This window comes from Orbicella faveolata, unplaced genomic scaffold (assembly GCF_042242905.1).
Source record: "Orbicella faveolata isolate gen_17 unplaced genomic scaffold, um_ofav_v1 contig_46, whole genome shotgun sequence".
Taxonomy (NCBI): domain Eukaryota; kingdom Metazoa; phylum Cnidaria; class Anthozoa; order Scleractinia; family Merulinidae; genus Orbicella; species Orbicella faveolata.
The window spans coordinates 15,409,629-15,433,327 of NW_028301576.1; the positions used below are offsets into that span (position 1 = coordinate 15,409,629).

The 23,699-nt window shown below is 37.8% G+C and overlaps 2 protein-coding genes across 3 annotated transcripts; one reads left to right on the top strand and one right to left on the bottom strand.

Moving 5' to 3' along the window:
* Positions 1-135: 135 nt before the first annotated feature.
* LOC110047493 (E3 ubiquitin-protein ligase rfwd3.L-like) lies at positions 136-10,557 on the top strand. Of its 2 annotated transcripts, none has more exons than XM_089277530.1 (12): positions 136-668; positions 1,380-1,471; positions 2,349-2,645; positions 4,010-4,148; positions 4,747-4,845; positions 5,275-5,435; positions 6,236-6,442; positions 7,442-7,539; positions 8,113-8,204; positions 8,389-8,476; positions 9,010-9,155; positions 10,070-10,557. In XM_089277530.1, exons 1-12 carry the CDS (start codon positions 282-284, stop codon positions 10,226-10,228), a joined length of 1,965 nt encoding a protein of 654 aa, XP_089133656.1. In that variant the 5' UTR covers positions 136-281; the 3' UTR covers positions 10,229-10,557. The 2 variants fall into 2 exon arrangements, with proteins under 2 accessions (XP_089133656.1, XP_089133657.1); XM_089277531.1 differs by having other exon boundaries at positions 9,013-9,155.
* On the bottom strand, positions 8,969-23,278 carry LOC110058862 (glucose-6-phosphate exchanger SLC37A4-like). The gene is made up of 6 exons (XM_089277532.1): positions 22,854-23,278; positions 17,626-18,022; positions 16,927-17,012; positions 13,591-13,704; positions 13,112-13,250; positions 8,969-12,035 (listed from the first exon to the last, which is right to left on the bottom strand). The coding sequence occupies exons 1-6, from the start codon at positions 23,268-23,270 to the stop codon at positions 11,872-11,874; spliced, it is 1,317 nt and encodes a 438-aa protein (XP_089133658.1). The 5' UTR covers positions 23,271-23,278; the 3' UTR covers positions 8,969-11,871.
* Positions 23,279-23,699: the final 421 nt, after the last annotated feature.

Genomic DNA, 23,699 nt, shown 5'->3' on the forward strand with positions numbered 1-23,699 from the left:
TTCTTTTCAGAATTTTCTTCTAGCACCCAGGTCCTTTTTGTATCGGAGTCCCCCCTGGTCCCCCCTCCTTCTATTTTGTTGAGTTAGTCTCCTTTCCTCCCATGAACCAGCGGTCAGACGAAATGAGCAAAGGGACTGGGTCGACTATCAAATGGACATGCGCAAAGGAATAGAAAATGGCGCGTATTTGTGAATCATTCAGGAGAGAGAGTGTTTGAAATGGAATACATCATCGGAATTATATGGAACGATAACAGTTTATAAAAGATCAGGAAAGTCTGATGGCTACTATCCATTATCCTGAAGATGTGGAAGTTGAAGAATTTGCCCAAGAAATCGTAATAAATACAGGTAGCAATGTGGTCGATTTGACCGAACCCGATGATGAAGATCAAGAGATGGAAATCGATAACGGTGGAGACGATGGCGCTGAAAGTCAAGGCATACAACCATCAAACGATGAAAATAATGTCCCAGAAGATACAGAATTACAATCATCAATGCAGAATTCCACCCCAGCGGTTGCCAGAAGTGTACAAGTGTTAGGGGTTTTAGCGGTGAATTCTCCAGACGAGTTTCAAAACAAGGCGTCAAAACCGTCCTCTAAAAACACTTCCAAGGTGAAAATTTCAAAGTCACCGTTAAAATCACCCGAAAAGGATGATGATGTAAGTTTGGCTCGTGAGCTGTTAAGATATTTAATTCTTTTTCGCTGAATAGCTGTCTAGCTCTTGTATTTTGAAAGTTAAACGAACCAACTCTCTGTAGTGGATACGAACCCTTACTATAGCATTACATAAGCTTCAAATTCTCCAGCAAGAGCTTAGAATAAACTTACACTTTCTACAATAATTTCTCCTTAGACCTCCTTACCGAAATTATCATAGCATAAACAGAACTGTTTGTTATTTTTTTGTGCCATCCTGAAACAGGTGCAGATATCACGGTGTCAAATGTAGTGCTTTGGAAATTGTGATTATCAACGCTTTCAAGGAATATACATGCACAGTCCCATTTTCAGTTTCACTGAACAGTTAATCTTAAATTTTCCTCCACGTTTCACTCAGCCTTGGAGACATATACACAAGGAACTGAATATTTGACTGTACATCGCCATGTACATCTTTAGCATACATGTGCGATGTGTGTATTAGCAAGTTGCATCCCTCATAATTGAATGGCCCTTGTACATTTAACGTGGCTCCCCATGTTTTTACGACTACTCGCACATGTAGGATGAAAGCTTTAGTAATCTGCGCATGCTCAAATGATTACAGCAAGGTTTTTTAATATTTGACGCTGTTCACACGACCACTAAAAGAAAAACTGACAGTGAGTTTTGTGGAATGGTAATGCTTGTTTTTTCTGTTTTCTGACAGTCACAAAGTTGCCCAATTTGTTTTGAGCCATGGTCAAACTCGGGTACTCACCGGCTGTCGTCTCTCAGCTGTGGGCATCTCTTTGGAAGAAGGTAACTGATCTTAGTTTTTACATTATTTTTGTGTAACTAGACACTGTCTGCAGCAAAGACTCGATACATTTTTGATAATTCCTGGCTACCTGGAAACAGCAACACTGTGGTGTTGTACTTGTTGGAAGATACAACCCCTCAGTCCTCAGACTATTTATAGTCTAGTTGTACTGAATATGGACACCTGGCGTAACTTAAAGGTAAAGTCTGTAAACAAGTCAAGTGGTCCATCAGGCTGGCGCTTGTCTCTGGTTTCAGAAGTATGAAGGGACTAGGAGTATTTCTACTCCCCCTGGATGGGATGCTAGTCCATCGTAGGGTTACTCTGCAGCATTAAATGCGCCGGTACCCATTTGTACAACTGGGTGGAGAGAGGCACTGTGAGAGTAGAGTGTCTGGCCCAAGAACACAACACTGTGAGTCCGGCCAGGTTTCAAAACCGCAACTGCTCAATCCGGGAATTTTCTGGGAAATCTATTTGGATTTCAGAGGTAGTCCTCTTCTTCTGTTCTGGATGGAATAGTGGAAATTTCCTCAGCATTTGCTATATTTTCCAATTTCCAGTCTCTACTCAGTTGAAAACAGTTTCCATGTACAGTGGAATCCTGATTTTTCAAACCTCCAGGGAAACGAAAATTGGTTCGAAAAATCGGGTAGTTTGAGAAATCAGGGGTAAAATTACAGAGTTTGACTGAGGAGGGAAACAACTTTTGGTTCATGTTATCGGGAGGTTTGAAAAACTGAGGGTTCGAGAAATTGGGATTCCACTGTATATATATGTTCCGCTATCAATAATCAATATTTCATATGAAATTACGAAATGCAGATCACTGAAATTTTGCTGTCACTTCACTATATTTTGATTTTTCTCCTGAAGCTGTATTGAAAGATGGTTAAAAGCTAAAGGAGGAAATGACAAGTGTCCACAGTGTAATGCACCAGCAAAAAAGAAAGACATTCGAAATATTTACACAAAAGCGGTCAAGTCTATTGATACAACGGAACGTGACAGAGCACTGGCAGATCTGGAGAAAGAGAAAGAAGCTCGGCAGAAAGCAGAAGAGCGAGAGGCGCGTGCTCTGCTACAGTACCAGCTGGCTAAGGCTGAGTGTGAGAAGATTGTCACACAGCTAAAAAAGCAAGAACAACTGGTTTCTAGTTTACAGAGAGAAAGGTAAGCAATCATAAGTATCCGTGTAGTGATGAGTGATATAGTTTACCAAAAAATAGAAATAAAAGTTTTAGTTCAAACAATGTTTAAATGTTTCAAACAGCAAAGAAAAAAAATGGGGCATCTTTAGTGAGAACTATTACTAGTATGTATAGTAAGCTACAAGTCCAGAATAAAACTTTTGTGCCTTTAGTTGTTGATCTCTGTTGGGTTAAATTTCAAACAGTTTTATGCATTTGAAGGCTTTCGTGCAAAAAGGGTGTATCTAGCATTTTGGGCCGATTTTTATTTTTTGCAGGATTGAGCTAATTTTTGGCAGACTGACTTGTTTTGACATGAAAAGCATCATTGCATAATTGTTTTTGTTGATTTGCACTTCATTTTCGAGAAATAACATATGCAAAAAACTGAGTTTTCCGAGTGGCATCTTTTGAAGTGAATCCTTCGAAGGTGGATTTTGATGCGGGGTGAACTTAAACTGTTACTTTTAGCTGCTTGGACAGCACGGTTTTTTTTAAAATAGATGTTTTGATTTTTGAAAGAAGTAGAAAAATAGACCAGAGAAAAAAAATCCATCGACCTCGTATCAAACTGGTGTCACGACAAAACTAACTCGAATCCGGCCCATTCAGGGCCTTGCGCTAATGAAGCAACAGTAAGGGTATTGCATAATTATATGAATAATAAAACTCGCGGCAAATACCACACTTCGGTGACTTCACCTTTTAGCAAAACAAAAGGTTTCTTCGTTTTTCGCTGAACAAAAGATCTCCAAAAGATACCCTTGGAAAACTGAGTTTTGCATACGCTATTTCTATTACATGTATATGTAGGATTTCAACCAGGGATTGATGTAGTGCAATGTTGATAATACTGCTCAGTGACTAGTCTGGGTAAAAGTGGGAGCAGTTTAGCTTAAAAAAAATAAAATAAAATAATACACGTAGATTGTAGTATTGTCACTGGTGCACTGGTCCTGTGCATGTACAAATATATGCAGAGTTTATGCCATAGAGTTGTCTCATTATTGCATACAGATACACAAAAAAAGAGAAAATGTTTTTTGATATTTTCCTTCCTATTCATTGTTATGGAGATACAATGTACCTTCCCTAGGTTTTTTGGAAGGAGGGAATTGAGCTAATAATAAGCATGTGTACATGCAATGTGCAGGGCTGTCATTAAGTTTTAATTCACCTGTAGCGTTAATCTTCACACCCATAGCAAAATTGTTACTTTATGAGGGAATGGTATGAACAACAGGTCAGTGCACCCATAACATCAAGGGTCCATCAAACATACTCAGCCGTAACAGGTGTTACAGGTTACGGCCCTTATTGACAGCCCTGATGTGCGTATATCTGTAGGTCCAGTTTATGCTGTAGATGTAATTCTGAATCTGAGGGCTCGTCAACTGGCATAAGGACTTATGGACAGAGCACCATCAGTCAGGGTCCGACAGCAAGAAAGTCTTATGTCCTTCAGACATCTTTTCAAGTTTCTCAGGTACGGTCTTAATAACCACAGCATTGAATGTCTTGAAAATTTTATTGTTCGTTTATTAATGGTACTTCAAGTTGTATTTTCTTTTATCTTTTTTTATCCAAATATATGGGCTTCCAAATAGTGTGAGGTTTGACTTATATGGGAGTGGCTTATACATGGGTTTTTGTACTAACTAGTAAGCAATTAGATTTTGAGCTCGAGATTTCTATCATGTGATAGTTGATAAGGGCACAGCCCGAGTCAACTATCACGCATAGAAATTGAGAGCAATTAATCTAACTGTTTTACATGTGTAAATCTACTAGTTGTTGAAAACTTTATCTAAATCTCTTCACAGACACTTCGAAAATGCCAAGAAGCGGCCGTCATTTTGTTAAAAAGGGCACGCTGCTACGTTGCTTGTTATCTATCACAGAATAGATAGTGAGTAGTGTAGCTAATCACAGAACGGCATCCGTGATAGAATGCTAGTAGATTTATACTAAAATGTATTAGATAGCGTGCTCCACTATACAATGTCATGTACATTGTATGTGTATTGGCATGAGATTGAATAACAATCCAACTTAATATCTTCTCATGTTGTTTACCATTCAAGAGTGGAGCCAGAGTGGTTGCATTTGATCAACACCATGCTGTGTTAGTGGTGTCCAAGCCTTCACCAAACCAACTCTTTCCTGGCTTTGGTGTGGTAAAGGTTAGTACAAATCTGTTCCTGAAGGTATCATGTGAATGTAATCTATTTACACGTCTAGAAAATAAATTATTGTACAAAGTATTTTGCAATATGAAATGCAAGTACTATGTGTACTGTCTTTTTGTCCAAATACTCAGTTGAATAAATTGATTTCAATACATGTATGTAGTTGTTGGTAAAAAGCTTGCATCTCTGATGACAATTGCAGTAATGAAGAGGGACAATTATAATAAAGGAATGGGAGATCTTTGTAAAATCTGGAGATTCATTAAAACCAGTAAGATATTAGCAACATATCAAATAAAGTCAACCATTAAATTGGACCAATTTTCTGTAAGAGTACAAGAACCTCCCATCACCTGGGATAGGAGATATTGAAGTTGATCTGATAGTTAGATCTTGAAATATCATTCTGATGTTAAAATTTAGGTGAGCTCTCTAGACTCCAAGCATTGTGAGTATGTGAGGATTCATCAGAAGGCTGTGCGTGATGTGGCATTCAACTGCAGAGGTGATGGTTTATTGTTGACAGCAAGCATGGATAAGACAGTCAGGGTGACAAGCATGCTCAGCAATACTGTTGTGCAGACGTAAGTAAATAAATATCATGAATTGCATTTGAGAATGGTGACAGGTTTCACGTACTACATTAACTTTATAGTTTTTTTTTTTAAAAAATAAGTAGCTGACTAATTAAGCATTTTCCCCATGGGTTGTAGGCAATGAGACAGTATCTTGGCACAATCAGCCGCTTAAGAAAGGACATTACATGTACACTCAACATAATAATAAAAGTTTTGTACAGTTTTCTACACATCATAAAAAAACTCTCTTACCATATAACCTGTGGAATTAATTCTGCTGTAGAATCCATGTGCCCATGGACATTCTATTATTCAATACATCTTTTGTTTTGTTTATTTGTTTGCAGATAGATCTTAGACACTGACCATTGCATTACTTCCTGGGTTAAATAATACTGTATTGCAGAACTTATTCAAAGCAGATCTGTGAGAATAATCTAAAATAGAAGTATCTAGTCTTTTTACATTATAAACTAGTTATCAAGTGAATATATTGAATATATTACATGAACTCATTTAAATGACCTTGCTCTCCATGAGTTCTCGTAGCTCAGTGGATAGAGTGCCCGCCCGATGTTCGGGAGGTCATGGGTTCGATTCCTGTCGGGGACTCAGAATTTTTTCTTTGTCCCATGCTCGTGTCATGTTGATTAATTCACCTTCACATTTCCTTACCGAGCTTAAAATTCACTATCTTTATTAACTTATCATATTTAACATCGTTTGACACTTACAGGGTTTAGAACTGTACAAAAGAATCCATATAAAAACATCAACAATTTCAACTTTGTTTTGTTTTTTGTTAGTTACAGTACACCAGTCCCTGCCTGGTCTTGTGCTTGGAATGACCATGATGCCAATTACATCTACTGCGGCCTTCAGAATGGCACTTGTTTAATTTTTGATGTTAGAAACACAGACACTTATCTAAAGAGCATCCAGAGCACGACAGGCGGATCCTGTCCTGTCATCTCCGTTGCCCATGTGTCACCTGATCCACATGGTGCTCTAAGGTAAGATTTAGTTGTGCATTTACATATGGATTATGTGACGTGGTCTTGGAGTGGTTTTCCAATCACAATCATTTAGAAATGACAGTAATCACAATGTCAACCAGACAAAAAGTAGCTAAAAGTGCAAATGATGTGCTCATTGAAGCTATCAGAACATAGTCATGTAACTCAAAGTCTGCCATTGGGTTTAGTTTTGTTCTTGATGAGGGCAGTTTTCATTTGAGAATTGAGAAATTTTGAACCACATTTTCATCCAGTCAGAAGTAAGACCAAACCAATATGGACTTACTTGTACCCAATTTAATTTTTAACTGTAATTTTTTGTGTCTGATCCACATGGTGCTCTGAGGTGAGATGAGCACAGCAAGATTGGTTGTGTAGCACATGGATTTTATGAAGTGGTCTTAGAGTAGTTTTCCAATCACAATAATTGCCTAGAAATGATTGTAATCACAGTGACAACCAGTCACAAAAAGTGAAATTCTGATGTGCCCTTTGAAGAACATAGTCATAGTAACCCAAAGTCTGCCATTGATTTTGGTTTTGTTCTTGATTAGAATAGTTTTTCCTTGAGAATTGACAGGTAATTGGTGTCACATTACTGCACAATTGGAATTGTGCCATGTTTTCATCCAATCAGAAGTAAACCAAAACAAATTGCGCTGTCTCACCTGCACCCATTTTCCTGTGCTTCATCTCAACTACGTCCATTCACTTTCAAGCTTTGATTTTTCACTGAATTTCCTGTGCCCTTTGTAACTACATGTAGCCACAGAATTACTCTGTTTTTGGTTTAATAACACTCAATCAAAAACCAACTACTGGCTAGAGCATATTGTAAGTTTTTTTTGTATATCTTTTATTGTTAATTGCATAAGCTGCTTTATCTTAGCAAATTAATTCTTTGCAGAACAAAATAATGCAAACATTCGCTTTAGAGGGTTGAATCAATATGGTTACTAAATCAAAAGTTTCTTCCAAATGTAAATTATTTTTCAGACCTGGAGGAATTCTTGTGTGTAAACTGGAAGGAGCCTCTTTCTGGGAAAAAACTCCTGGTGCCGATTATCTACCACATCATTTTACCCTGCCTGAAGGTACAGTGTACATTGTAAATTTAACAGAGAAAGACAACAGGAACTATAACTGGTCTCAAGGCTGGTTTTTACTAGCCCATAAGCATAAGCCAAGTTATGCAGACGTACAGTAGTAAGATGTTGATATTATTTTGTGCCCTTTGGTTAGGACAATTTCCCAACAAATGAGGCTACTTAACAGCACTTAACTGAGTCTGGAGATGTTGCTTATGAAATGCTTGTGTGCTAGTGAAAACCACCCTTCGCTGCTACCCTCTACAGACTTGACTTGAAATTGTCAACTGACTTTTTTCTAGTATTTGCCTGAAATGTCCTCAGCCTAGTCCCCGGGGCTGGCCCCCAGGCTAGTTATCTTTCCTCTGGCTGACAAAATAATAAAAATCTCCTGTTTTGCCTAAAGCAAGGACTTTTCTTCTGTGGGGTCCTTGTAGAACATTGAGCTAAATTTCATAAAGTGTATCCTTTGCTGAATTCCATTATGCATTAAAAAAAAAAAAAAAAAATTAATTTTTCCCTTATTTTGATATGTTAAGTTTTAATTAATATTGCTGTTATTTGTTTCTTGTTGTTTAGGGTCCTGCACCAGTTTGTCATTTGAGCCTACAACTCGTCACTGCATGTTTTCACTCCGTCCTTCCAAGAAATTTCCTCAAACAAGACATTTGGTAGGATTGCCTTTCATATTATGATATACATTTAGTATTTCTGAAGATCCTCTATGATTAAACCACATTTACTGTTATAGTAACCTTCTGGGAAGTCCTGTGTTAAGGTACAATAGTAAGTTAAATTTATTTTCATGTGTTGTGTACAGCAAAAGACTGCATTTATTTTTGTTGTTCAATGCAGGTTTGTTGGTTACAAGGGAATGGTATTGGAGTGTCGACAGCTCGAGCTCAAGCAGAAAGAGCAGCAGAAATGGAGGCTACTGAGGAAGGTATGTTTTGTACTGATTACTGGTATATGCAGCAAAGCAGGTTTGCTGTTGGCTTCACTGTAATTCACTTTATTGTGCAGTGTCAGACCAAAAAAGTTTAAATTCCCATTTTAATGTGTCTAGGTAATACTGGAAATGTATACCTTCCTTCTCTGTATTTGGAAATGTAGTATTACCCACAGACAGGAGTATTCCCCATAGACTGGCCCGCCTAGACTAGGACTAGTTATCTGCAGGCCAGTCCAACTGTAAACCAAGAAATACAGATTGACTGACTGATTGATTGATGTAGTCAAACAGCATATTTTTGTTTGGTATACATGTAATTACTTCTTCTGCCCCTGGGTCTCTGAGGATGGGAATTGATTATTGAAGGTAGCCATTATAATTCACAAACTAAGTGATTCGAAGAATGTATAATTCATTAACCGTGGTTGCTTGCCTTGAATGTACAGTTTGAGCCCTGCTAGTCAAGAACATCTACATTCACTCTTCTGTGTTTTTGTTTTTTGTTTCTTTGTTTTGTTTTTTAGCAGAAGCTAGTCTTTGCACCTGTCAAGCCATCAATCAGTGTGTTGGTGGCACAACACAGAAACTTCTCAGCAAATCCAGGCTATTCACTTGTCCTGATGATCGTAACACTCTAATGGTGGCTGCTGGTGATGAGAGTTCTTCATCAGTAAGTCCCACTTTATCAAGATAGTAACATCAAGGGCTGTAACTAAGTTTGAGTCACCGGTTGCCTTGATCTTCACACCCATGACAAATTTGTTGCTTTTTGAGTGAATTATAGCAGCCTATCAAGCATACAATATACTCAAGTGCAACGGGTGTCAGTAATGGGTTACAGTCCTCAGTGACAGTCCTTGATGTCATATTTTTCTGTCCCAAGTTACCAAAATATTTCCTAGAAAAATAATTTTACCTTGAGAGTTTTAGATGTTTGGAGAGTTTAAACAAATCAAGTTGTTTTGGAATAGCTACCTTCTCTCTGCAAAATAATAATTTATTTGCAGTTAGACAGGTTGACCTCAGCTGAACTTTGTGCATGAAGATAAGCAATTTTTTTAATTAAGATGATTTCTGCAGAACATTCAAGCACAATGACACGCTTTAAGCATTCTTATGAGGTTTTACATAAAATTTCTCGAGAATGCTTGAGAATTTAATTACAGGGTCACTTAGAGAAATGAACTAAAGTGAGTTGTTTTAAAATAATAGTATTCCAAAAGTTGCCGTGCTTGAGTAGATTTTTAGTAAATAATTTTTGCACTTATTGCTCAAACTTTGAGCGGAATTCGTCTTAATTACCACCATGCCAGCAAAAAGCCAGGGATGAACTGCTTTGATGAGCATTAAAGCAGCAATGCTGCATCAAAGCAGTTTTGCTGTGTCCTGTTCTCCCGCTCTCAAATTGCATTAGTTTCTATTCTAAAATCCAACAAACACTACTGTGGAGAAGAAAACACTTGACCAGGACTGTACTAACTGGCATCAGTGGACATGGGAACTTGTAAAGAAGGTGACTGCATTGGACAACTCTATTGTCATCAGCAAGTCTTCTAACATCAATTACTTGTTTCTTTAATGTAGACTTTAATATGGAATGGTAGCAATGGAAACCAGCTACAGAAACTTCCAAACCAAGGAAAGGAGACATTGGATGTTCTTCCCTTTGCTGCTAATGGAAATGACTTTATGGCCACAATTGATGAACAGAAATTAACCATTTACAAATGGCTAAATGTATGATATTGTTTTTGTGGAGACACATGCAGCAAGCCACACAAAGCTGTAGCTGTGTCATGGTGACTTCAATCACACCCTGGAGTATGGGTCCACAGTGAGAAACTAAGTCAGGAATTCTTCTCAGGAAAGACAAGATGGACAGAGAGCTACATGTATCACTGAACAAAACAATAGCAGACATTAATTTGACGTTGAACCCATGATTGGGTAGCAAGTGGTGCGACAACTTTATTGAGCAGCAGAGCACAGCATTAAAATAGATGTTTCAATTTACATGTATAGTTAAGTCTTACTCTTCTTATTGCATTTTTTAATAAAATTGACTCAAGAAACTGTTCTTTTGTATTGTTCATTATTCAATACTGATTTTTTTTTTTAGCTTAATACCCGGTGACAAGGCAGTGCTGTTTCTTTTTTAACTTGAAAAAGATGTCTCTCATCACATGCGTAAATAATTCAATCCCTTGTACCAGTGTGTGGAGGTGCGGTGGCCTCATGGTTAGTGCACTCGTCGCTGGATTGAGCGGTTCGGGTTCGAGCCCTGGCTGGGGACACTGTTGTGTTCTTGGGTAAGACACTTAACTCTTACAGTGCCTCTCTCCACCCAGGAGTATAAATGGGTACCGGCTGACTGTTGGAGAAACCTAACAAATTGCAGGGGAGTGACCTGTGATGGACTAGCATCCCAACCCTGGGGAGTAAAAATACTCCTAGCCGCTTCATGCTACAGAAACCAGGATAAGCTCTAGCAGCTATGAGCCAGTTGGCTCCAAGGCTTCACTTTTGTAACACAGTATTATCTTCAATTTGAAGAAGATTTGAAGACAATAATTTTCACAAAACACAAAATTGAGGCAAAAAGCCAAACACACGTTTTCAAATGTTAAAACATGTAGGACAAGGTTTAATTTAATCAACTTTCATCCAACAGTCATGTTCTAACAGGGCAATTAAGTACATGATTGTATGTTCTACAATTTTCAACCAACAATGTTGAATCAAGTTGAAGCAAGATGTTATCACCAGTTGAGCAGGGCATAATGAATATTCCCAACTAAAATTCAACTAGAATTGCCATGATAATTTCATGAATTAATAAGAGGCTGACTACTTATAATAAATAAACAATTATAAATACGTTTATGAAAATTCTTTACTCTATTATTATTTTTTTTGAACTTCTTATTTTTAAATGTTTATTTTATGGATTTTAAAATCTGATTTTAAAAATAGGCTAACAAATATAACGGCTTTAAGAAATTAAACATTGTTAAGTCAACCAGCATTCCACAATAAGGGAGACCGACTTACATGCCTGTCAAATATGTAAAAATCTTGAAACAAGGAAAATGAAATGTTCATTACTGTGTCTTGAATATTTCAGTTGGAACTGGCGACATGGTGAAGAATAATTACGTTCTGAAACACTTTTCCAAGGTTTATCAAGTCTTTACTCTAGAAATGAACAAGTTAAACATTAAATAAATTAATTTAATGTTAAAATAATTAAATTAATTTAAATAATTAATTTAATGTTTAACTTGTTCATTTCTAGACTAAAGACTTGATAAACCTTGGAAAAGTGTTTCAGAATGTAATTATTACGTGGGATGTTCAGGCCATGTTTCTTTGTTCGTGTAGAATCTTCATTCAAACTTTGATGGATCAATCATGTGCCTACTGACATTTTGTGCTCCAATCAACAAACAGCCGCAGAACAAAGAAGCCAGTTCAAGGACAACAAACACACCTCCCCAGTCATAAGACTTGCTGATTGTCGTCAGGGGGATTCCTGCAAGGGTTGCACCAACTGGATTCATGGGAAGAATCAATAAAGAAGGCATTATTAAAAGTATACAAATCCTGTAAGGTGGATAGATGCCATTTCCACCATAAAAGAAAAGGGATTTTAAGACAGGTTTCTAAATACAAGCATGCTGACTGTGGAAACCTTCAACACAACCAACATATTAATTTTTTTACAATGCACTTACCACCAATTTCATTGAAACGCGACCCCCGAATCAAAACTCTTACGAACATTTGGTAATTCGCTTCCATCAATCATGCCTTCCTTATATATCAACGCCGCTCTCGTTTTCAAAACTATGGCTGCCACTGTGTAGCCAGTTCATTCAACGTGGTTGCTTGTTATTCTTCAAGTTTACTTTCGCAAGTGGCATTTTTACTCGTGCAGGGGTTTAGCGTGAGCGTTACAGCTAGATGTCTGCATGCGGGGAAGACATTTGTGAAGAAAATTTGGCAAAGCTACAGAAATACCTCCGTGGTTGATCAGCCAGCCCGGACAGGAAAAGCCAGACAAATGGATGGTAGGTGAAAACCCAGTTTTAGGAGTGCGAAAGCCTTTTGAAACCCAGTTTCACCTAGCAAGTGAACAGGCTCTCTGGTCAAGGATGGGGCGACACCATCCCCCCTCCCAGCCATTTCATTCTAAGCTAGTTCCTTGTTGGTCCTTTCAGCCGTGGTCAGACCCTTCTAGCTGGAGCCTGTTCACAGGCTAGGTTTCACCCAAATTGCCCTGTTTCACGAGAAGTGTTTTTGTATGGAGGGTCACAATTTACAGTGTATTACTGGTCACAACCTGTTCAAGTCATCTTTGGGGAGCCTTAATTTCATTCCTCTAACTCTTGCCTCCCCTCCATCCCTTTCCTCCAAGCAATAATCTTCTACAAAGGATTGTTTCAAAAGTAGTTTGATTACTTTTACTTTTTTTCAGTGAAATTAGTGCAATATAACCTGCCTTGCCTTTGAAAAAGTGGTGCAATCAGAACACTGAGCAGATACAATCTTTCCCAGCCCCCAGCCCTAATATTTAAATTTCACTAACCCATGCACAAGAATAAGGTACCTTCAATAAAGTCTTACCGTTTGCTGCTAGGGCAACGATAGCATGGGATGTTCCAGACAGTCCTGGGGGACCATTTTCCATGGCTAACACTCCATACAAGTTAATGGCTGTGTAGAGTGAAAACCCTATGCCAAATATCAATGCTGAGATAAACCACTGCAAAGGAACAGAATACATCTAAGGACTACAAGGCCCTGGTTTGCAAGAAATTGTAGTCTAAATTGAAAGTGTTTCTAGTGTAATTCAGCCATTCTATCAAATGCAATTTAACAATTTTGTTCCCCTAGTAAAGGCTGGGCCAATTTAATATCACAACTGTACTAGAATAGAGTGGAATGCACCAATACAGCCAGATCTTTGTGGCCAGTTGGTGACAATATTAACAGGGTTCCACTGTAATGACAAAAAATGAAAGTGAAATAATTTCCTTATTTTACTTCACTTTTCATAAATTTATTCAAAACACACACAAAGACTAAAAGAAAACTTTCCATACCAAAGATGTAGTTGACGTCACAGCTGTATGTAAGAGATACACACATGCTAGCTGAATAAATGCAAACAAAATCATGGGAGGAATTCTGGGACTTGACACCGTTGATGTTCCATACTACAAAAAACAAATGACAAGCCATGTTAGTAATCTGTTTTGATATTGTATTCTGATTGTTTGGTCCTTAAGAAAGACAAGAGCATGGTGTAAAAATTGTGCGAGGTAAACCCCTACTTTACGCGGGTAAGTCAAACAAATACCTGGGAATTAGCAGCTTGAGTCCAACAGATATGTACATGGAGTGGCTATTTGACCATTTCTTCCAAATCATTATAAGATTAAATTTGGAAATACAGTTAACAATAAAGATTAGCGAAAAAACTGAGCAACGACGTTTCGGTGTCATCCTGGCACCATTTTCAAGTTAAAAAATATTTGTGTGAAAAGTAAACTAATTTATACCAATGGTAGAGGTGCGAAATTGAATAAATTAAGATTAAGATAGCTGTTCAATGTTCATGTTCATTCCAATGAGGTGTCAAACACTGGTAATGAGTTCAGTGTCTGTTCAAAGCCTAAACAAATACTTTTGCGCGAATGGAGTCTGACTGTGTGTTAAGGCTCGGTTTCTTCTTGCGAATCCACAACATTTCGTGGATCAAGCAATCGAACTTTCCCTGACATTTCTTTAGGATCTTAAAGTTGTTAGTCAGGTCACCAACTGTATCAACTCGGTGTTCATTTTGAAGGTGTTTTCCGATGGCGGTAAATCGGTGTTCCTCAATGCGCTTGTAAAGATGACGGCTAGTGTAACCGACGTATTCTGCATCACACAGATCACATATATAGTTATAAACAACGCACTGTTGATTGATCAAAGGTGGTTTTGGCTCTTGTACTTTGAGATCATCGCCAATTTTACGGCTTCTGAACACCGGCTGTAGTTTGTGATCAAGTTTATTACTCAAGTCCGAGAGATGTTTCTTTACTATGTCCGCTGATTTCTGGTCTTTAAAAGGCAGGACAATGCGGTAGATATTCTCTGTTGGAGGCGTCGATCTTGTGTCTGGTGACATCACTGAATTAACGAAACGGGTGATGGTGGAGTCCACAAGAGAATCTGAGTACTTGAGGTTAGAAAAGATCAGTTTAAGGCGTTCGCATTCTGTTGAGAATAGTTCCCATGTTGAGGACATATTGAGGACTATTTCAATTTAACGGTCAACTCTACCAACAAATTGATGGAGTAGCGATGGGCTCTCCCTTGGGTCCCCTAATGGCCAATACTTTTCTTTGCTCTATCGAGGAAAAGCTACAAAACGAGAACAAGTTGCCAGACTTCTACAGACGCTACGTGGATGATACACTAGCCACAATGAAAGACATACCAACCGCAGAAGCCTTTCTGAAGACTTTGAACAACTGTCATCCATCCATATCCTTCACCATGGAGATCGCATCTAACGGTAAGCTACCATTTGTCAGCATTGAAATATGCAAGAAGGGCTGCAAGCTGGTAACAAGTGTTTACCGTAAACCCACAAACACTGGTCTCCTCTTACACCACCAAAGTCATGTTGACAACCGCTATAAAAGATCTTTAGTTAAAACCATGTTAAACCGTGCTTACCGCTTGTCCTCAACATGGGAACTATTCTCAACAGAATGCGAACGCCTTAAACTGATCTTTTCTAACCTCAAGTACTCAGATTCTCTTGTGGACTCCACCATCACCCGTTTCGTTAATTCAGTGATGTCACCAGACACAAGATCGACGTCTCCAACAGAGAATATCTACCGCATTGTCCTGCCTTTTAAAGACCAGAAATCAGCGGACATAGTAAAGAAACATCTCTCGGACTTGAGTAATAAACTTGATCACAAACTACAGCCGGTGTTCAGAAGCCGTAAAATTGGCGATGATCTCAAAGTACAAGAGCCAAAACCACCTTTGATCAATCAACAGTGCGTTGTTTATAACTATATATGTGATCTGTGTGATGCAGAATACGTCGGTTACACTAGCCATCATCTTTACAAGCGCATTGAGGAACACCGATTTACCACCATCGGAAAACACCTTCAAAATGAACACCGAGTTGATACAGTTGGTGACCTGACTAACAACTTTAAGATCCTAAAGAAATGTCAGGGAAAGTTTGATTGCTTGATCCACGAAATGTTGTGGATTCGCAAGAAGAAACCGAGCCTTAACACACAGTCAGACTCCATTCGCGCAAAAGTATTTGTTTAGGCTTTGAACAGACACTGAACTCATTACCAGTGTTTGACACCTCATTGGAATGAACATGAACATTGAACAGCTATCTTAATCTTAATTTATTCAATTTCGCACCTCTACCATTGGTATAAATTAGTTTACTTTTCGCACAAATATTTTTTAACTTGAAAATGGTGCCAGGATGACACCGAAACGTCGTTGCTCAGTTTTTTCGCTAATCTTTATTGTTAACTGTCTTCCAAATCAAATTAGAATATTTAGAAATATTGGTTTCCCTTGGAAACTTGAGTATTGGAGAATTAAGCTATATCTCTTCCCTGAACAACTCAAACATAGCACGAAGTAACTAACATTTTGAGCATTCAATTTGTGCGAATATCCACTGCTCATATAGTTTGGTCTGTCTCCCTGTGTTTGCACTTTATTTACTCATCTCATTCATTCCCTTGGTCTTACTTTGTTTTGCATGTAAAAGGCAGGGGAATAACTTGAAAACCGCAAGGTTGATTATTTATGCCCCTGGCTCGACTTTAAACACATATCTTTTCCCTAAGTTATTGCAATTTTCTCTGCAAATGTGTAATAAGTGTCAAGAGTAAATAAAGCATTGTTGTTGTTGTTGTTGAACAAACTGTGGTGCCACAATGGGAATCAACAACAATCTCAACCCAGATAATAATTCTTTTATGACACCAGTTGTGGGATCTGAACCCAGGCCATATTGGTCGGGGACAAGCACTCTTACTACTGTGCCACCTCTGCTCACCAAACTTTCCATGAATATGATTACTACAACTTCTGTTTATCAGATGGACAAAGTTAACAATACATAGGACAATCAAGAATCAATAAGCAAATTCATAAAATTTTATGGTCACTTCTTTAAATAGAAGGTAACATGTAGGAATACGGAAATGCACTATTTTGAGCATGAGTGACATATTAAAGCCTCCCTTATTCTCCAGTATGCTTGGCTGGCTCACTTGGTTGGCAAGACCATATCCTCCCAACTCCTCAAAAAGGCCCACTAGACCCAGTCTCTTTTCTCCTAAAGCAATTAAATGGTTGGTCCCTAAAGTAAATGATGCACTCCCTACCTTTTGCACCAACTTGTCTGTAACATAACCAGAAGTTATACTGCCAAAAAGTCCACCAATTTCTAAAAAGCTCATTGCAATGCTACCTAAGGAATGAAAAACAATCTGTAAGTTGCAAGGCCACAAAACAAATGGCTTGTAGAATAATCAATAGATAGACAATAATTAATGTACTGGGTCTACAGTCTAGCTCTCCACTAACTGACAACTCTCCATAGCCACAGCCTCTTCATGACAAACAGGAGTTTTCATTCTAGACAGCCTGACATATCTATGTGTGAACACTCAAAAGCCTCCCTTTCAAGACTGCAAACCATTTTCCTTTACAACGACAGCTTTACAACTGTATAAGTTAAGGCATGAATTCACTTAGTATCAGGATTTGAACTTAACTGTACTTTATCGTTATTTTCTTTTCCTCGAACATGTAGCTGTCAAGCTGAAATAAAGGTTACAAATGTACAGGGTGTAAAGATGTTTGTAACAATTATATATGTAGGCTCATGATTCGAAAACGTTGTATCTTTTTTTATAGACATTGAAATCTTATATTTACGAAGGAGTTTACATCCGAGATTTGACGAGGAGTATTTTCTGCGAGGGAATTATTGGAATTTTAGAGTATTTTGATTTAATGAAAGGGAGAAATTATATACTGATTTAGCTTAAAAAACCGCCCACGTTTATTAGTACACTCACTGTCATATTGTGATTTTCCTACTGTCTGCATCAAGAATAGTTGTGTCCACTCGCCAACTCCTGTTTTTACAAATAATGTCAAAAGATATCCAACACTTAAAATCCACAAAAATGGGCTCAGTAACAATGCTGCTATCTGCTCTCTCTTAGTCATTGCTGTTTTGTGTTCAGTTCTTGATGATTTTGCAGTTCTTTGGTTAAATTCATCCAGTCCTATCTCTGACGGAGAGTCGCAAATAACACAATAAACTAAGACAGACATAACAGCCGTGCTGAAGCCAGGAGTGATAAATCCTGCCGACCAGCCATAGTTTGTAGTCAGAAATGTTGTTACTACAGGTGATATACTGGTTGCTAGGTTACATCCAGCTGTGAGAAGGCTCCAAAGAGTACCAAGCTGAAATTAAAAGGGGTATACACTTTTTTAGTTTCAAGCCCAAACACTGAAGAAGAAGTAAGATAGAAAACATGGCTGTGTTAAAGCACAACAGCATGCAATTAGCATGACATTTCTTTTCTCTAGTTAAAAAAATACTATGCATTATAACCTCAGTCCTCCACTTCGCTGCAGTTACTGCCACCCAAAACTGAATATGTCTTTTCGCCTGTACGCGATCAGTCTCACTGCATTACATGACTGAATATGCCCCAGCTAAAACTGGGAATGTCCAAGTGATACTCCCCAATTCTCAAAGATCCCATGTGTTATGAAAAATATTTGAAGGATTATAAACACAATGGCCTCCATTTGACTTATAAAAATTAACCTCTAACTAACCGAGCATGAGGGCTCCTCTGAGGAAAATTGGGTCAATGTTGTGGCAGTACAAACCAAGTGCAGCGACATCTGTGCAAAAAGGACTGAGGGCCAATTTTTTTCCAGTGCGACTCAAGAAAGCTAGGTTAGTAAGCACTTTACCATGTGGCACTTATTTTGAATTTGCTGACATTCAAAATTAAAAAAATGCATGACTATAAATGGTCCGTATGCCAAAATCCCAACCAAGAAAGAACCAATCAGAGTTCTCCAATTTACCTCAAGACTACTTTGCCATATAAAAGCTTGAATATTTGTCCTTGGAGATTAACTGTTACTCGAAGCTCACAGTTCACTTCTCCAAACAGATAATGTCTGCAGACAAATATCTGAGCAAATTTTCTTGCCAAATGCAGGCTATTGTTTTTGCATTCGACGAAGTGGAACGCAAACCTAATTTTGACCCGTGGCTTTCCAGAGTTGGTTTCCCTGTGCACTGTTATAGGCCAAAAAAAAAACCACATTCCTGTAAGGAAACCAAAATGGCCACCCCGCTTGATTTTTTCACGGGCATGTCACGGCCAGTAAACTGGTACCGTATAATGCTAAGACATGTGATAAGACATGCGATGAACATGTGAGTGTGAGCAGGCCATGTGAGCTCGTCTTTCAGATGGATCTTTCTTTGACTTCTTTCCACTCAGTCGCCATACGCTTCGCTACTATGTGCTCTAAGTGTTAGATTTTGGCAAATTTAAACGCTTCGATGGTAGCATTAATTTATTGAAATCTAAGGGAATTGTCCTTGTTTATTAACAAAACTTGGCTTTGGGATGATAACCGTGGGAACAGCCACATTTTGATTGCACTTGTTGATTAGTTCCAGTCGCGACAGATAGCTCAGTCTTTATCCGGTTGAAATTTTATTGTTTGGAATTGGTGGAAAAGTACTCTGAAGGCAAGATCCATAAGACTACTTTATTCATCAGGGGAAATACTCGAATTAGTCGCACAGAGTTTGTTTACAATAAATGACCACGCGAAATGAGCACGCGATTGCAAATGCTAGCTTAGAGTAATGTACGTAATTTAAATATTCCATGAAACTTGAGAGTCTACAGAAACTGGCGGTGTCATGCAATGTATCAACAAATCATGACCTCTTCACTAGCATGGACTTTGACACTATGCATATCTGACTGTAAAACCTCGGTTGCTGCTGAAAAATGTTGATTTTAGCAGTAGACAAAGGTTGAAAGTCAGCTAGTGAAATCATTTATTTACAGTATATATATATATATAGATATATAGATATATATATATAGATAGATAGATAGATAGATAGATAGATAGATAGATAGATAGATAGATAGATAGATAGATAGATAGATAGATAGATAGATAGATAGAGATAGATATATATATATATAGATATATATATATATATAGATAGGCAATTGTGGAAAATGAGGACAGACAACTTCGAGCGAAAAAAAAATATATATACAGTAAAAAATCTAAGAAATCTAAAAAAAAGTTTAAAAATTTAATAAAAATAAACGTTTCGGTCAAAGACCTTCATCAGTTGCAGTGCAAGTGAATAATAAATTACAATAACCTTAAATAAGTTTACAGTATAAAAAGTGACATAATATTACAAAGATGATTACATAACAGGGCGTGGTAACACATGAAAACGAAAAAATTAACCAATGATAAACAATCGGTGATTACTAAGCAAGATATTAGGACAATGCGGTACAAAACTCAAAAGACACAAACCAAATAAGAATAAATAATCGAATATAATACAAATAAGATTAATATCAAAAAAGTAACGCGATTCGTCGAGTCAGCCGAAAGTGTGAAGGGACCCGGGTGTAAAATATTCAATGTTCAAAAAAGGCGGTCCCAAAATCCCCAAACAAAGCCCTTGAAACTATGCCGCGGCAAGGCACAACAGGCATCCTAAACAGGGCCCTTAAACAACAATAATGTAATAAATTCCCCGATGGGGGCCCCTGAGAAAACCTAGCGCTAACAAAGCTAACAAGATCCAAGGTCAGGGCCTTTGAACACCTGAACTAAGATAACCGCCAAATTTGCAAGTTATTTTTGCGCTAATTGTAGTTTATTCTTTTTTTCGAGTGGAATTCCTGACGTTTATTCAAGCCAAAAGGTGCCAGAGAGAACAACTGTGCACTCCAATATGCCTCTTTAGTGATTAAAAGCTTTTCGATGTTACTTGTATTGTTTGCATTTATCTGCACCTGATCAATACACTGGAAAGAAAAGTCGTTTAAGTCGTGCGGTGTTCTGTTGAAATGCACCGCTACCTCACAAGTCTTTTTCTTGGTCAGCATAGCAGACTTGTGGTTGCGAAATCTAACTCTAAAATCTGTTGTTGTAGAGCCAATGTATTGTAAGTTACATTTCTTACACGAAGCCAAATAAATGACATTTTTTGAATCACAGGAAAGTTTCAATCGTATCTTATAGCTCTTGCCTGTTTGAAAACTTTGGAAAGAATTTGATTCAACAAGGTAGTTGCGACAGAGATCACATCTTGTTCTTTTGCATTTAAAGCAACCCTTAACCTCAACAACCTCTTCAACCTTAGTGTTAGAGCCATAACGAGATGGCGCTAACAACTCCTTAAGGTTTTTAGATCTTCGAAAAGAGGCTATGATGGAATTTGGCGGAAAAAATTCTTTTAATTTGGGGTTGGATTCCAAAATACCTAGGTGTTTTCTGATGATGCGACCAACATCAGGTAAATTTGGATTAAATGTTGTTACAAATGGAAACAATTTCTTCTCAGCTTTGGCACGAGTTCTAAGTAAGTCAGTTCTAGATGTAGTTAAGGCTTTAGAAAATTGATCTTCCACTAGTTTTGTGGGATAACCCTGATTGACTAGATTGACTAGGCTCTAACAATAAGGTTGAAGAGGTTGTTGAGGTTAAGGGTTGCTTTAAATGCAAAAGAACAAGATGTGATCTCTGTCGCAACTACCTTGTTGAATCAAATTCTTTCCAAAGTTTTCAAACAGGCAAGAGCTATAAGATACGATTGAAACTTTCCTGTGATTCAAAAAATGTCATTTATTTGGCTTCGTGTAAGAAATGTAACTTACAATACATTGGCTCTACAACAACAGATTTTAGAGTTAGATTTCGCAACCACAAGTCTGCTATGCTGACCAAGAAAAAGACTTGTGAGGTAGCGGTGCATTTCAACAGAACACCGCACGACTTAAACGACTTTTCTTTCCAGTGTATTGATCAGGTGCAGATAAATGCAAACAATACAAGTAACATCGAAAAGCTTTTAATCACTAAAGAGGCATATTGGAGTGCACAGTTGTTCTCTCTGGCACCTTTTGGCTTGAATAAACGTCAGGAATTCCACTCGAAAAAAAGAATAAACTACAATTAGCGCAAAAATAACTTGCAAATTTGGCGGTTATCTTAGTTCAGGTGTTCAAAGGCCCTGACCTTGGATCTTGTTAGCTTTGTTAGCGCTAGGTTTTCTCAGGGGCCCCCATCGGGGAATTTATTACATTATTGTTGTTTAAGGGCCCTGTTTAGGATGCCTGTTGTGCCTTGCCGCGGCATAGTTTCAAGGGCTTTGTTTGGGGATTTTGGGACCGCCTTTTTTGAACATTGAATATTTTACACCCGGGTCCCTTCACACTTTCGGCTGACTCGACGAATCGCGTTACTTTTTTGATATTAACCTTATTTGTATTATATTCGATTATTTATTCTTATTTGGTTTGTGTCTTTTGAGTTTTGTACCGCATTGTCCTAATATCTTGCTTAGTAATCACCGATTGTTTATCATTGGTTAATTTTTTCGTTTTCATGTGTTACCACGCCCTGTTATGTAATCATCTTTGTAATATTATGTCACTTTTTATACTGTAAACTTATTTAAGGTTATTGTAATTTATTATTCACTTGCACTGCAACTGATGAAGGTCTTTGACCGAAACGTTTATTTTTATTAAATTTTTAAACTTTTTTTTAGATTTCTTAGATTTTTTACTGTATATATATATTTTTTTCGCTCGAAGTTGTCCGTCCTCGTTTTCCACAATTGCCTACAAATTTCATTACTCGAGGTTTGGACTACGAATCCTTTTGGATCCTTCTGGCGCGTGGCATCCCTGTTGGCTCGAAGCATCTTAACTTTTTATATATATATAGATATATATATATATAATATATCTATATATATTAAAGTGAGAGCGTCAAACGCACTCTCATAATCTCTGATTACAACTAGTTTTAGTTTATTTTTGCCGACATCTATCCTGGTGATTCCCTGGGATTAGCAGATGCCCAGGGATTTATTCCCGGGGGAAAACGGTAAATATCTCGAACATTCCTCACATTGTCAATGTTAAACTTACACATATAAAAAGGATATAAGAATTACTTACTTAAAAAATAAAAATTACAAGGTTACCTCGTATGGGGAAAACCATTCTCGTAGTAACTTCGTACATGGCGGCCAACCACAACCTTGCGCTAAACCATTGACACTCCAAAGAAATGTTAACAGCCATACGTTACCAGTGAAACCAATTGTAATGTTTATAACACCAGTTAGTAACATTCCCGCCGTAAACATCGTCCTAGGACTCAACGTGTCCGACAAAAGCCCTCCGGTAAATTTACCTACGCCATACATCGCCGAAAAGCCACTTGTTATAACTCCAAGCTCGTTCTTTTTCAACTTTAGATCCCGTAGCAAAGCTGGAATAGCAAAAGTGTATGATTTTCTGGAGAAGTAATAAGAGGAATAACCTAAAAATAGCGAAATAAACACCGTCCATCGAATTCTTTGATAACGACGAGTGTTAGAGCCCATCGGAGCCGCCATGTTTGTATCACGTGACTGGGAATATTTTCGCGCGCGATTTATTTTGACAAAAGGCCAGCTAGACTACTTTCCCGCGAGATTCAAAGTTTTATCATCGCGATTATAGACACAACTTAAGCAGTTGTGAAATTAAAGCCTGAAAAAAATCAGGTTTGAACGGGATATTTATATATTCCCTTGTAATTGAAAAAAAAAAGGAAATCAAATCGATAAATGGCAAACTAGAGAAGTATATTCTGTCCATTGTCGTTTCTTCTTAGTCACAAGTGAGCCGGCAGGCGAGCGTTCAATGTCCGTGGGTGTGACTGATTTCGCTAGCGTCCTGGATAATTTTAAGAGAAAATAGAAGCTTAAGATATGAGAACGGGAAGAGAAAAGCAAAACAGCTGTCGTAATGTTACTAACTTTGTTAGAATTTGAATGATGTTT